Below are 13,966 nucleotides of genomic sequence, written 5' to 3'. Positions count from 1 at the left end.
CTCCTGTACTCAATACTCTGACCAATAAAGGAAAGCATACCAAACGCCTTCTTCACTATCCTATCTACCTGCGACTCCACTTTCAAGGAGCAATGAACTGCACTGCAAGGTCTCTTTGTTCAGCAACACTCCCTAGGACCTGACCATTAAGTGTATCAGTCCTGCTAAGATTTGCTTTCTCAAAATGCAGCAGCTCACATTTATCTAAATTAAACTCCATCTGCCACTTCTCAGCCCATCTGATCAAGATCCCATTGTACTCTGGAGGTAACCCTCTTCGCTGTCCACTCCACCTCCAATTTTGGTGTCATCTGCAAACTTACTACTATACCTCTTATGCTCACATCCAAATCCTTTATGTAAATGACGAAAAGTAGTGGACCCAACGCTAATCCTTATAGTCACAGACCTCCAGTGTGAAAAACAACCCTCCACCACCACCCTCTGTCTTCTACCTTTGAGCCAGTTCTGTATCTAAATGGCTCGTTCTCCCTGTATTCCATGAGATCTAACCTTGCTAACCAGTCTCCTACGGTGAACCTTGACGAATGTCTTACTTCTTCAAAAAACTCAATCAAGTTTGTGAGACATGATTTCCCACGCCCAAAGCCATATTGACTATCCCTAATCAGTCCATACCTTTTCAAATACATGTACATCCTCTCCCTCAGGATTCCCTCCAACAATGTGCCCACCACCGACATCAGGCTCACTGATCTATAGTTCCCTGGCTAGTCCTTCCCACCCTTCTTAAATAGTGGCACCATGTTAGCCAACGTCCAGTCTTCCGGCACCTCACCTGTGACTATCGATGATAGAAATGTCTCAGCAAGTGGCTCAATCACTTCTCTAGCTTCCCACAGAGTTCTAGGGTACACCTGATCAGGTCCTGGGGATTTATTCACTTTTATGCATTTCAAGACATCGCGCATTTCCTCCTCTATAATATGGACATGTTTCAAGATGTCACCATGTATTCCCTACATTGGATAACTTCCATGTCCTTCTCCACAGTAAACACTGATGCAAAATACTGGTTTAGTATCACCCCCATCTTCTGCGGCTCCACACAAAAGCAGCCTTGCTGATCTTTGAAGGACCCTATTCTCTCCCTAGTTACCCTCTTGTCCTTAACATATTTGTAAGGACCCTTTGGATTCTCCTTAACCCTATTTGCCAAAGATATCTCATGTCCCCTTTTTGCACTCCTGATTTCCCTCTGAAGTATACTCCTCTTTTTGCCAAAATTTGAAAATTATGCCCAATAAGATAGTTTTAAAAGGTCCAGAATCAGACAAATAAAATGGATGCTCACCTCTTCACTGTAAGGATTTCTCAATCATTTTTAGTATATTGCATATGAAATACATTGCGCACACACCTTTTCAACCAAATTTCAATTTTCACGCAGTTTCTGGGTTGCGTGAAATCGATGGCACCTTTTTTGAACTGACAAATTGTAACAACTTATTGTTCTTCAGCTAAAATTAGTGTTTGCTTCTTTAATAGATTTTACAATAGGATACATATCAGTAGATGGATGCTTTCTTTTATATGGTATAATATTACCATTCTTCTAAAATCTACTGATTTAAGAAGAACATTCATTTATATTTATAAATAAAGTCTTGCACACCACACTTAGCACTTGTACATGTCACATTCAGACATCAGACTTATCACACTGTCACAGGAATTAAAAAAAAACACATCTTTGCTTTGATGGGTACCACTAATAGCAATTTCCAACCTGAATGTCCACATTTTTGGGTCTATTTTCAGTCAAATATTTTCCAATACTATAGTTACCTTAATTTTCTCCAATGTTATATGCTTACCAAGTAATTATAGCTCTTCAACCTTCAAGGGTATTTGTTATGAATAATGGACAAGAAGAAAAACAGATACATAGAGAAAAGATAGCAACAGAGCAACAGGCAAAACACAAAAGCCATAAGGTCTTTAATGACAAAACCATATTCCTATTGCATCTTGGACATAATACTTTCAAAGGTGCTTCCTCAGAAACATTATAAATCCAAGTATGACACTGAGCAATGCGAGGAGATATTAAGACCAAATGCTTGGCCAAGAGTATTGTTTAAAAATGTATGTAGTAAATGAAGAAAGGGAGGTAGCAAGCTCACTTTCTGCTTCAGCAGCTATAGTGCAGGAGACTGACATCTCTATGGTCAGGGATTCAATATCAGCAGCTAACAGTAAGACAAACAACATAATGTTGTACAAACATGTTATTCTTTGTAAGAATGACTGTCATTTGCTGCTTGTCCACCTTTTTGATCATAGAATAGTACAGTTGGCTCACCAAGTTTATGTCACATCTTTTCGGACTAACTTAGTTAGTTGCAAAATGGGTAATTCTCTCCATTTATGCAGCTTTTTTAAGTAAGTGTTTGTTCCCTTCTGATGGTTACTATTGAATTGATAGCCACTACCCTTTCTGACAGTGCGCTCAAAATCCTATTTGTCCCCTTTTATCACCAACTCTTCAGTCATTAGATTCTGTTTCACTTTAGTTCCCTTATTTAAGCTCTGGAATACCCTGCCTACATTGCTCGGACTCTCTACCTTTTTTTTCCCTTTAAGAAACATGTGAACCAAACACTTCTTTGACCAAGCGGTCAGTCAGGTGGCCTAATATCTCCTTCAGGTGAGTGCTATACTTGTCTTATAATGATCTTGTGGAAAGACCTTGAAATGCGTTATGTTGAAGAACTAAACAAATGAGTACTTGCTGTTAAATCCATTACAATTTGAAGCAACTCCATTAAAGCTCATTTCAGCTTGTTCTAAGAACAATGACATAGTCTCCAATCTATAAATGGACACTGACTGCTTATCCCTGGAACCTGTAGTGATTGCAATGAGGTCAGCTAGGTGGACCTCAGAGAATATGAGTTCCCTGACTGGGCCAGATTAAGAACTTTAATCAGGGAGCCCTGACTGGCAGATAAAAACAGAACTGTGAGACCTCCTGTTCACTGACAGCTGGCTCTGAGGAAGCTGGATCAGTTTCAAGGACTTGCCACGTGTAAATAAAGGGTGACTTGTTGGAGTTATTTCATTAGTGATGAGAGCAAAACATGCTCCTGAAGAATTCACTTGCAACAGTCATCTTTAAGTTGGGATAAGCATTTTTGGCATCATGCTGTTACTTGAGAAGCTCGACTCATTCAATTCCACTAACAATTGGGACCAGTATGTGAAAGGAATAAACTATTTTTCTGGTCATATGACACTGGGGCAGACAAATAGCAATGAGTAATTCTCCTTGCAGCTTGTGGACTTGCAGCTTTTTCAGTTATTAGAAATCTAACTTTCCCAGAGGCACCAGATGCTAAAACCTTTCAAGAGATGATGGACTTACTTGAGGAATATAAAAACCTCAAGCCTGGTCCAATTATGAAATGCACTCAGTTTTACTCAGCAATCCTTATCAGGATTTTTGACAGAATCAAGACAATTGGCAGTGGTATGTGACTTTGGATTAATCAATGCTGAGAGACTGATTGGCAGGTGGGATTAATGATGTAACCATGAAAAAGCCCCACTGGACTTCAAACAGGTACTACAATTGGCTTTATCATTGGAAAGTGTGGCAAGTGGAGTATATAAGTTGCAGGGTATTCCAATGGAAGTGGACAACCTCACTAGGCCAACTGAGCTCAGAGAACACCACTTGAGTGAAAGCAATTTCATAGTCACACTCAGTTCATATCCTGAACAGAGGGACTCTCGGTCAGCCCACAGTAAAACCCCAAAACAAGCCAAGTCTTGGTCAAAGTGTTAAAATTTTCTTCAGGATCTGGTCAGGCAACCCACTGTAGTTGCTGCTGGTATGCCGACTCAAGATAGCAAAAGAGTCCCAATACCAATAAATGTTCCCAAACTACTAACTTATACAGTCTTAATAGAATATTAAACAAAAAAAAATTCAGATGCTGGAAATCCAGAGCAAAAACAGAAATTGCTGGAAAAAACACAGCAGATCTGGCATCATCTGTGGAGAGAAAGCAGAGTTAACATCTTGGGAACCCTACTTTACAATTGACTGGAGCTAGGATATGATAAAGAATAGGTGAGAGGGAAGGGGGCAGAGTAAATGATAGTTGGAAATGAAACTCAGAGACAGAAAAACAGTTGGGCAGACAAAGGAATGTGTAAAGGCCATCCTGGGAGAATTAATAGTTGTTAATAGGAGCCATTAGTAGCTGACAATGCATTGTTTGTTGCAGCAGACCACAAGGCCTGCTGTATGGGGGTTGGGGCAAAGGCACAGGAGAGGATTCGCAGGCCCTAAAATTAGTGAACTTGATATAGAGTTCAGAAGGGCTCCAAAGCAGTGAGGTGTTGTTTCTCCAGCTTCTGCTGAGCTTTGCTGGAGTACTGTCCGAGAGAGAGATGTTGGCTTGGGAACATTGGTCATGTAGTGAAATGGCAGGCAACTGGAAGCTCAATACAAACATATTGAACTGGCATGTGTGTGAGGTGGACAGCTGTAAATTGATAACTAAGAATAATAGACAAAGGTAAAAGCAAAAAGGAACTAGGCATAGTTGTCAAGGTACTGTGTTTATTGCCATAGGTTACGCAACTTCCACACAGATTAGCAGGGTCATAGTCACCACTCAGGCAAAGAAGAGGCCTGCTTCACTGTGGCTTTGCACACTAAAGATGAATGAATAGCTAAAAGACAGCCAAAATGCAATAATTATTGTACCAAAAGTAAAATAAATCATAAATGCAATTTCTAAAATTGAAATTAATGATAATGAAAAATTTGATTCTGGAAATATTGCTGCTGCAATACTTAGTTAAAATGGTTAAATAGTTTTACATTCCAGTTTTTATAACTGATCAAGCTAAAAGAAAAAAGTCTAATCAGCATTAAAATTAAATTACTATTTTTTTAACTTCATAAAAACATTAACACACGAAAACAACATGAAAAATTGATCAATCGATAACAGGAATGGGACCAAGAACATCCTCAGCAGAATTGCGAAAGACTCTTTAGAATAATTGATACTTCCAATTCAATATAATAAAAAGTTGTTCGCCCTTACCTTGCCTGTTTTGTGGTCGAACCAGATGAGAGCGTGGTTTCTGGAAAGGACTTTGCAATCGAAAGTGGCGTTATTTTGGGCTGGTCTGCAACGTGCCACCGATCGACCAATTTTGACAGGTTCGTCCAGGTAGACATGGCGCTCCTGAAAAGGGTGCGAGTTTGGCCGACAGGTGAAGATGGCTAGTGCTGAAGGCATATGGGACTGGTGACGAGCCTCAGTCAAAGTCAAGAGAGGAAACTCGCCTTGATCCACTTCCTGATCCAGAGCGACAATGTCTTTTCAAAATATATTAGAAATGGAAAACAACCTTCTTTATATATAAATGAGAATATTTACACACAACATCCGCAAGCGCTTTCTGTACAAAATGAGAGATTCATCTTTCATCCGCTAACACACCCATCTCAATAAATCAGAAACAACTCGACGCATCTTCTGTCCTTGCCTGCAGATCTGTGCGTTGAGATTAGTCCATTAGGTCGGTGTTTATATACCGTCATCTAGCTTTGACAACGGTAAAAATAAAAATGAAGAATTATCAGCCTCAGACACTTAAGGACACGCGTAGCTGACTGAAGATAAAATCGTCGGTGTGCAGTCAGAATTAGTGCTGTTTTTGCCCCTCTTAGTCCGACAAGGTTATCGCGGAATTTGAGTCGGACACGTTAAAAGCTGGCTTTACAGGAATAACTCGCACATCACAAGTCCTCCTGTGGGCAATGGGGGGCGGCCCTCAACGGTTACTGCGGAAAAAAGAAATGGAACCGCCACCTTATCTTCTCGAAAACACGTCCTGTCAGAACCAAAGAAAGCAGAGTTAACAACTAGGCCTCAGGCCTGACTGAATCCTGATCACTGAGTCCAAAGTCGTGAACTTATGACCCGAAATCAAAACAAATCCTTTCGATCAAAGACCACGGTTCAAGGTGCTCCCGATCCACATCTGAAGGGAAACCCCACACCCCGCCTTTGATAAGCAACTGATGTTGAAAGCAGGCCAGCTCGCTCGACACCTGCGGCCGTTGCCGTTGCGGGACAAAATAGGAACTATTCTTCGCCTGTGCTTTTGCCCTCCACCGAACCCAAGCTTGTAACACGTCCCCCACAACTCACTGAAGCCGCCATAGCTTCACCGCATAGGCAATAACTTGACAGCGGAAGCGCCGGCTGCCGCTAATTGACAGCACGACAACCAATAGCGGCCAGACGGTACGCTGAGGACCGCCAATGGAGATGTGCGCTCGGCGGGCAACTGAGCCCGCCGGTGGATGCGTTGAGCGGTTGATTGACGTGGAGAATGAACCAAACATAAACAGGTAGGAAATGTGAGCCGGCCAGGTTTAGCCAAACAGGGCGAGCAGACGGAACGTTGGCCTGATCCAACCAAAGGAACCGAGTATATCGGCCGGAAAAATCGCGGCAAGTTTATCGAGATTCAAGTACATGCTGTCGCCGTCATTAATTCTTTTACTGTTGTTAATTGAATTCACTTTTATGTATCACCATCTCTTCGTCATGTGTGTCACCAATCCAGTAAAGGGTGGAATCCCTTCAAAAATTGACAGTTGGGGAAACCTCAGCTCCGTCAAACAAATCGCTGGACGTTTGGCTGACGTAACACGCAACCGATCTACGTAACGCGTCACCGCCAACGTCGTCTCCTCGGTCCGGGTTGTACTGAGAGCATAACATGGCTCTTCAGGCTTTGACAGGTGATAGTGATGACCTGGAGGAGCTGTTACAGAGGGTCATTCCTAACCAAGATTACCTGTGTAATCCTGACAGGTCGCCATCTCTGCCATGGGACAGGTTCGCTGCCTGGGTTCACTGTATCTGCGTGGTCGGCTTCGACCTGGAACTGGGGCAGGCTGTCGAAGTGAGTTTATGTAAATCCCAGAAAATCTATTTATATACGTTTTTAAAAGAAGAACGAGCTAATTACTTGCATCAGAAAGTAGGTTTTGATCTTTGGTGATCAATGTGAATTGCGTTTTTAACTTTTCCTTTTGTTTTGATGCGAAGACGGCTGTGTATCTTGCGACAGTACCGACGCTGTTCTTTGTGTTACCAGAGATCTAGGCCATTTTTCAACTGTTGCAACTAACTGTGTTATTTGCAATTTCAAATGTTTTTAAGTCAGATTTTTTGTTATGTGAATCCAGGGCGCAACAGCTGGTTTGTAGATTTGTATCTGTCCGAGCGGTTAATTTCGAAACAATTTTATAAGAAGCGAAACGTACACCCGATGCCAATTTTCACATTTAATGTGTCAGATAGAATTTCAAAAAAAAAGCCTCTGCTTGGTTTAATTAGCAACTCGGCAGAATAGTTATTCGTACGTTGAGATGACTATCGAAATGCAAAACTTTAAATTTGATTGACAAGTAGAATCTTTAAAATCCAATCAACGAAGGCTTACTGATTCTGAAAACACTGTTTTCAATCTGGAACAATACAATAGAGCACAAGGCATCAGTGTTTGAAGCGTTAAGCCGCTTTGTTAACATGTATTAAAGAAAACATACTGAAGAAAATTGAAAGCTTTTGATTTTTGACTGATTAGACAGTAAAATCTATTCTTTTTTTAAAAATCGGAGAGTCATAGAGTTGTACAGTACGGAAATAGACCTTCGATCCCACTCATCCATGTTGACCAAATATCCTAACCTGATCGACTCCCATTTGCCAGCACTTGGCCTATATCCCTCTGAACCATTCCTATTCATATACTCATCTAGATGTTTTTTTAAATGTTGCAATTGTACCACCCTCCTCCACTTCCTCTGGCAGCTCATTCCATACATGTACCACCCTCTGTGTGAAATAGTTGCCCCTTAGGTCTCTTTTATATCTTTCCCCTCTCACCCTAAACCTATGCCCTTTAGTTCTGGACTCCCCCACCCCAGGGAAAAGACCTTGTCTATTTACCCTATCCATGCCCCTCATGATTTTACAAACCTCTAGAAGGTCACTCAGCCTCTGAAGCTTGAGGGAAAACAGCCCTAGCCTATTCAACCTCACCTATCGCTCAAATCCTCCAACTCTGGCAACATCCTTGTAAATCTTTTATGAATCCTTTCAAGTTTCACAACATCTTTCCGATAGGAGGGAAACTAGAATTGCACACAATATTCCAAAAGTGTGCCTAATCAATCTCTTGTACAGCCACAACACGACCTCTCAGCTCCTATCGATACTCACTGCTCTGACTAATCAAGGGAAGCCTGACAAATGCCTTCTTCATTATCCTATTTACCTGAGACTCCAGTTTCAAGTAGCTATGAACCTGGCATTCCAAGATCTCTTTGTTCAGCAACACTTCCCAGGACCTTACCATAGAGTATATCAATCTTGCTCTGATTTCTTATAAAAAGGCTTTTTCAGCCAGTTGATTACTGATGTAACTGACCCAAAATATAGTGGATTTGCCTTTCCAAAATGCAGCACCTCACATTTATCTAAATTAAACTCCATCTGCATTCCTCAATACATTGGCCCATCTGATCAAGATCCCATTGTACTCTGAGGTAACCTTCTTTGCTGTCAGCTACGCCTCCAATTTTGGTGTTATCTGCAAGCTTACTAACTATACCTCTTATGCTTGCATTCGAATAATTTATATAAATGCCAAAAAGCAGTGGACCCAACACTGATCCTTGTGGCATGCCAATGGTCACAGGCTCCAGTGTGAAAAGCAACCCTGCACTATCACCCTCTGTCTTCTACCTTTGAGCCAGTTCTGTATCCAAATGGCTAGTTCTTCTTGTATTCCGTGAGATCTAACCTTGCTACTCAGTCTATGAGGAACCTTGTCAAACGCCTTACTGAAGTCCATATAGGTCATGTCCACTGCTCTGTTCTCATCAATCCTCCGTTACTTCTTTAAAAATGAATCAAGCTGGTGAGACATGATATCCCATGCACAAAGCCATGCTGACTATCCCTAATCAGTCCTTACCTTTCTAAATACATGTACATCATGTCCCTCAGGATTCTCTCCAACAACTTGCCCTCCACTTACATCAGGCTCACTGGTCTATAGTTCCCTGGCTTTTCCTTATCACCTTCAATAGTGGTACAATGTTAGCCATCCTTTCGTCTTCTGGCACCTCACGTGTGAGTATCAGTAATCCAGATATCTCAGCAAGTAGCCCAGCAATCACTTCCTTAAATTCCTTAAAAACCGAGTTCTAGGGTACACCTGGTCAGGTCCTGGGGATTTATCCACATTTATGTTTTTTAAGATATCATATGCTTTGATATCATATGCTCCTCACAAAATGAATTTCTCTATCTACTACATTTTGAGTCAGTTACACAAAATCAGTGATCAACTGCCTGAAGAAGCCTTTTTATAAGAAATCAGTTGAAGATCGTGTCTTAAGAGTTGTACTGACGTACTAACATACACTAATTACAAAAGGAAGATAAGATTTCTCAATTCAAATTTCAACTCTTCAATAGTTTTCACATGTTAATTGTATTTTTAGAAAGTATAATTTAATGCTCATGCTTTAAAATGGTATTTAAAATAGAATAGTGTGGGTTAGATGGGCTTCAGATTGGTTCCTTGAGGAGAAAGTGAGGTCTGCAGATGCTGGAGATCAGAGCTGAAAATGTGTTGCTGGAAAAGCGCAGCAGGTCAGGCAGCATCCAGGGAACAGGAGAATCGACGTTTCGGGCAGATTGGTTCCATAGGTTGGCGTAACATCAGGGGCCAAAGGGCCTGTACTGTGCTGTAATGTAATTGCCATCCCTTTTGCAAGGATTGAGCAAGCTACAAATGAATCTCTAATGTGTTCCCTAAATTTAAGAAGGGAGTATGATATCCAAAGATACTGGGGGTGGGAGTGGAACTTGGAGAAGCATGTGTCATAATATTTCAGTTTTATTTAAGTATGTGTGGTACAAAAGGCTTTGTAAACTGCAAACTTTACATCCTAATTCAAAAAGGATGTGAAGATAAGCCAAGCAATTATAGATCGGTTAGCTGTACTTTCAATGGCAACAGAATGGGTTCATTTTCACCATGATGGTGGCAAATTCTCAACCTTGAATCTGACCAGAAGTGTGGGTGACCCTTGGGTTAAATTAACCATCAGCCCTCTTTTTTTTTTAAAGAATGAGACAGCAGTGTGTGGTGTTGTGGGACTAAGGTGACTTTCACTTTGTTGAGGGAGCTTGTAGAATTAATAACTGAATGAACAGCCATTTGGAGGGTAATGAAATCATGAGGAGCATGGGTAGAGTGAAGAGCCAAGGTCTTTTTTCTAAGGTGGGGGAGTCTAAAACTAGAGGACATAGGTTTAAGGTGAGAGGGGAAATACTTAAAATGGACCTGAGGGCTAAATTGTTTCATACAGAGGGTGGAATGAACTGCTAGAGTAAGTGGTGGAGATGGGTACAATTACAACATTTCAAAGGCATCTGGATGGGTATATAGATGGGAAGAGTTTAGAAGAATATAGGCCAAATGCTGGCAAATGGGATTAGGTCAGATTGGGATGTCTGGCTGGCGTGGATGAGTTGGACTAAAGAGTCTGATTCCGTGCTGTATATCTCTGACTCTGTAGTGACTTTACGTGGGCAAATGCAAGCTAATTAAATATGCCTTACATGGATTTCTTGTGGGAAAGTCATGGTTAATGAAATTGTTAGACATTTTATAGGGGTAAGAGAGATTTGATGGCAAAGCTATTATTACATTCCACATGGACGTTCGATATGGTGCCGCGCAACGAAGTTCTGAACCAAGTTATAGCTCATGGAATAAAATAGAAACCAGTAACATGGATAAGAAATTGGCTGAGTAACAACAAACAAAGAGTAAGATCATAAGATGTAGAATTAGAAGTAGGCCATGGTCCACAAAGTCTACTCTGCTATTCAACAAGATCATGGCCAATTTGATAATCCTCTACTCTTTCCTTATTCTCATAACCCTTGATTCCCTGAAAGATTAAAGATCTGTCTACCTCAGCCTTGAATGTACTTGATGCCACAGCCTTGACAGCTTTGTATGATAAAGAATTCTACAGATTCATCACTCTCAGAAGAAATCCCCCCTCATCTCTTAAATGGGTGAGCCCTTATTCTGATTATGCCCTTGGACCCTAGACTGCCCAACAAGGAAATAAAGGCCAAATAGGCTTTTAAAACTTTCCCAATCCTGATTTTGCACTAATCTTTGCCACATTGTTTTTTTTTCATTAATTTTGATACAATTCTTAACTGGCTTGGTTAACTACAATTGGTTTTATACCTTTGCTAAAAGTTTTCTTCTTCTTTAAGTTATATCTTTATATAAGTCATGATTTTTTTTAATGCTTGCCATTGTTCCTTAACCTTTTCTGTTAGCTTCCTTTCCCTGTCCACTCCAGCCAACACAACACGAATTCCAATGTAATTATCATTACTTATAATTGGTTTCTAGTGCTGGTTTCTAACTCTCAAACTTAATATTAAATTTCACAATGTCATGGTCATGTTCCCGAGCAAATTGTGAAGTAGGGGAGTGTTTGTTGGTAGATGTTTTCAGTTTGATTAGAAGGTTTGGTGATCTTCAGCAGTCTGTGTTGGATTCTTGAATTTCCTGACATAATGACCTAGATTTTGGTTCACTGTGCACAATTTTAAAGTTTGTAGATGATACAGAAGATGGAAGCAATATGACCTGTGAGGATTATATCAGATTTAGGAGCAGTCTGTTACTCCATTTGATCATGGCTGATATTTTTCTGCCTTCTCCCCATAATCCAGACCCATAATCCAGAATCCTTTTGCTCATCAAGAAGCTATCTATCTCTGTCTTAAAGATACTTAATGACTTGACCTCCACAGTCAGAAGAGGATAGTACAGAACTTGAGAAAGACAGTCAGTTGATGGAATAGCAAACAGATAGCAGATGAAGTTCAATGCAGTGCAATATCAAATGAGGCATTTTGGTAAGAATAACATGGACAGACAGTATAAGCTAAATTATACAATTCTAAAGAATGTGCAGGAGCAGAGATGCCTGGGTGAATATGTCCACAAATTATTAAAGATGACAGGATGGATTGAGAGTGTAGCTAATAAAGTATGCAACGTCCTGTGGTTTATTGATTGGGGTGCAGAACACGAGAACAAGGAGGTTTTGTTGAACTTGCATAGGGCACTAATGTGTCGTCACCTGGAGTATTGTGTTGAGTTCTGGGTGCAGCAATTTGGAAAGGATATGAAGGCATTTATTTGTTTTTAATATGAGGGAACTCATTGCAGACAAATTAATCATGGTAAGGCGATGGCCTCATGATATTATCACTAGACTGTTAATCCAGAGATTAGATCAAAGTGGTGCTGGAAAAGCAGAGACCCATGTATTGTACTGGGGATCCAGGTTTGACTTTGGTTGGAATTTTAATCCAATAAAACAAAATCTGGAACTAAGAATCTACTGGTGACCGTGAAATAATTGCTAATTGTCGGAAAAGCCCATCACGTTCACTAACGACCTCCAGTGAAGGAAATCTGCCTTCCTCACCTGGTCTGGCCAATGTGTCACTCCAGACCCACAGCAATGTAATCGACTTTCACTTGCCCTCTGAAATGATTTAGTGAGCCATTTCATTGTACAATTGCTACTCAGTCTCAAAGAAATGAAACCCAGATGGATCACCTGACATTAACCCAGACATTGGAAAAACAAAGACAACGGCAGAAACAGCCCTGTCGACTCTGCAAAGTCCTACTTATTAACATCTGGGGACCAAAGTCAAAACTTGGGAGAGCTGTCTCACAGACCAGTCAAGCAACAGCCTGACATAGTCATGCTCACAGAATAATCATACCTTACAATGTCCCTAACACCACTGTCACCATCCCTGGATATGTCCTATCCCAGCAGCAGGACAGACCGAGCAGAGGTGGTGACACAGTGGTGTGCAGTTGGGAAGGAGTTGCCCTGGGAGTCCTCAACATTGACTGCTGACCCCATGAAGTCTCATGGCTTCTAGTTAAACATGGGCAAGGAAACCTCCTGATTACCACGTACCATCCTCAGTCAGCTGAGGAATTGGTACTCAGAGTCACAGAGATGTACAGCACGGAAACGGACCCTTCGGTCCAACTCGTCCATGCTAACTAGATATCCTAACCTAATCTAGTCCTATTTTCCAGCACTTGACTCACATTGCTCTAAACCCTTCCTATTCATATACCATCCAGATGCCTCTTAAATGTCACGATTGTACCAGTCTCCACCACTTTGTCTGGCAGCTCATTCCATATATGTACCACCCTCTGTGTGAAAAAAATCCCCTTAGGTCCCCTCTAAATCTTTTCCAACACATCTAAATCTTCACCAACACATTCCACCCTGACCTTAAATTTCTGACAACTCCTTCCCCTTCCTGGACCTCTCCATCTCCATTAATGATGACCGACTTGACACCAACATTTTTTACAAACCCACCGACTCCCACAGCTACCTGGATTACGCCTCTTCCCACCCTACCTCCTGCAAAAATGCCATCCCGTATTCCCAATTCCTCCGCCTCCGCTGTATCTGCTCCCAGGAGGACCAGTTCCACCACAGAACACACCAGATGGCCTCCTTCTTTAGAGATCGCAATTTCCCTTCCCACGTGGTTGAAGATGCCCTCCAATGCATCTCGTCCACATCCCGCATCTCCACCCTCAGACCCCACCCTTCCAACCGTAACAGGGACAGAACGCCCCTGGTGCTCACCTTCCACCCTACCAACCTTCGCATAAACCAAATCATCCACTGACATTTCCACCACCTCCAAACGGACCCCACCACCAGGGATATATTTCCCTCCCCATCCCTTTCCGCCTTCCGCAAAGACCGTTCCCTCTGTGACTACCTGGTCAG

At 41.5% G+C, this 13,966-nt stretch overlaps 2 protein-coding genes across 40 annotated transcripts in view; one reads left to right on the top strand and one right to left on the bottom strand.

The window, feature by feature from the left end:
* Positions 1–6,221, bottom strand: part of slmapa (sarcolemma associated protein a) — a 256,792-nt gene extending 250,571 nt beyond the window's left edge. For 29 of the 34 annotated variants that reach the window (XM_043708125.1, XM_043708136.1, XM_043708132.1 and 26 more), the window contains exon 1: positions 5,088–6,197. In XM_043708125.1, the coding sequence (XP_043564060.1) occupies positions 5,088–5,285 (198 nt within the window). In that variant the 5' untranslated portion in view covers positions 5,286–6,197. The other 5 variants (XM_043708151.1, XM_043708156.1, XM_043708160.1 and 2 more) reach the window with 2 other exon arrangements.
* Positions 6,222–6,225: 4 nt separating this feature from the next.
* Positions 6,226–13,966, top strand: part of dennd6aa (DENN/MADD domain containing 6Aa) — a 107,929-nt gene continuing 100,188 nt past the window's right edge. For 2 of the 6 annotated variants that reach the window (XM_043708168.1, XM_043708171.1), the window contains exon 1: positions 6,734–6,966. In XM_043708168.1, the coding sequence (XP_043564103.1) occupies positions 6,781–6,966 (186 nt within the window). In that variant the 5' untranslated portion in view covers positions 6,734–6,780. Of the gene's footprint in view, positions 6,407–6,733; positions 6,967–13,966 lie in introns of those variants that run through there. The other 4 variants (XM_043708167.1, XM_043708170.1, XM_043708166.1 and 1 more) reach the window with 4 other exon arrangements.

Source organism: Chiloscyllium plagiosum, chromosome 18 (assembly GCF_004010195.1).
Source record: "Chiloscyllium plagiosum isolate BGI_BamShark_2017 chromosome 18, ASM401019v2, whole genome shotgun sequence".
Classification (NCBI taxonomy): domain Eukaryota; kingdom Metazoa; phylum Chordata; class Chondrichthyes; order Orectolobiformes; family Hemiscylliidae; genus Chiloscyllium; species Chiloscyllium plagiosum.
Note: the sequence above shows the minus strand (reverse complement) of the source record. Positions and strands in the feature narration are given on the sequence as shown.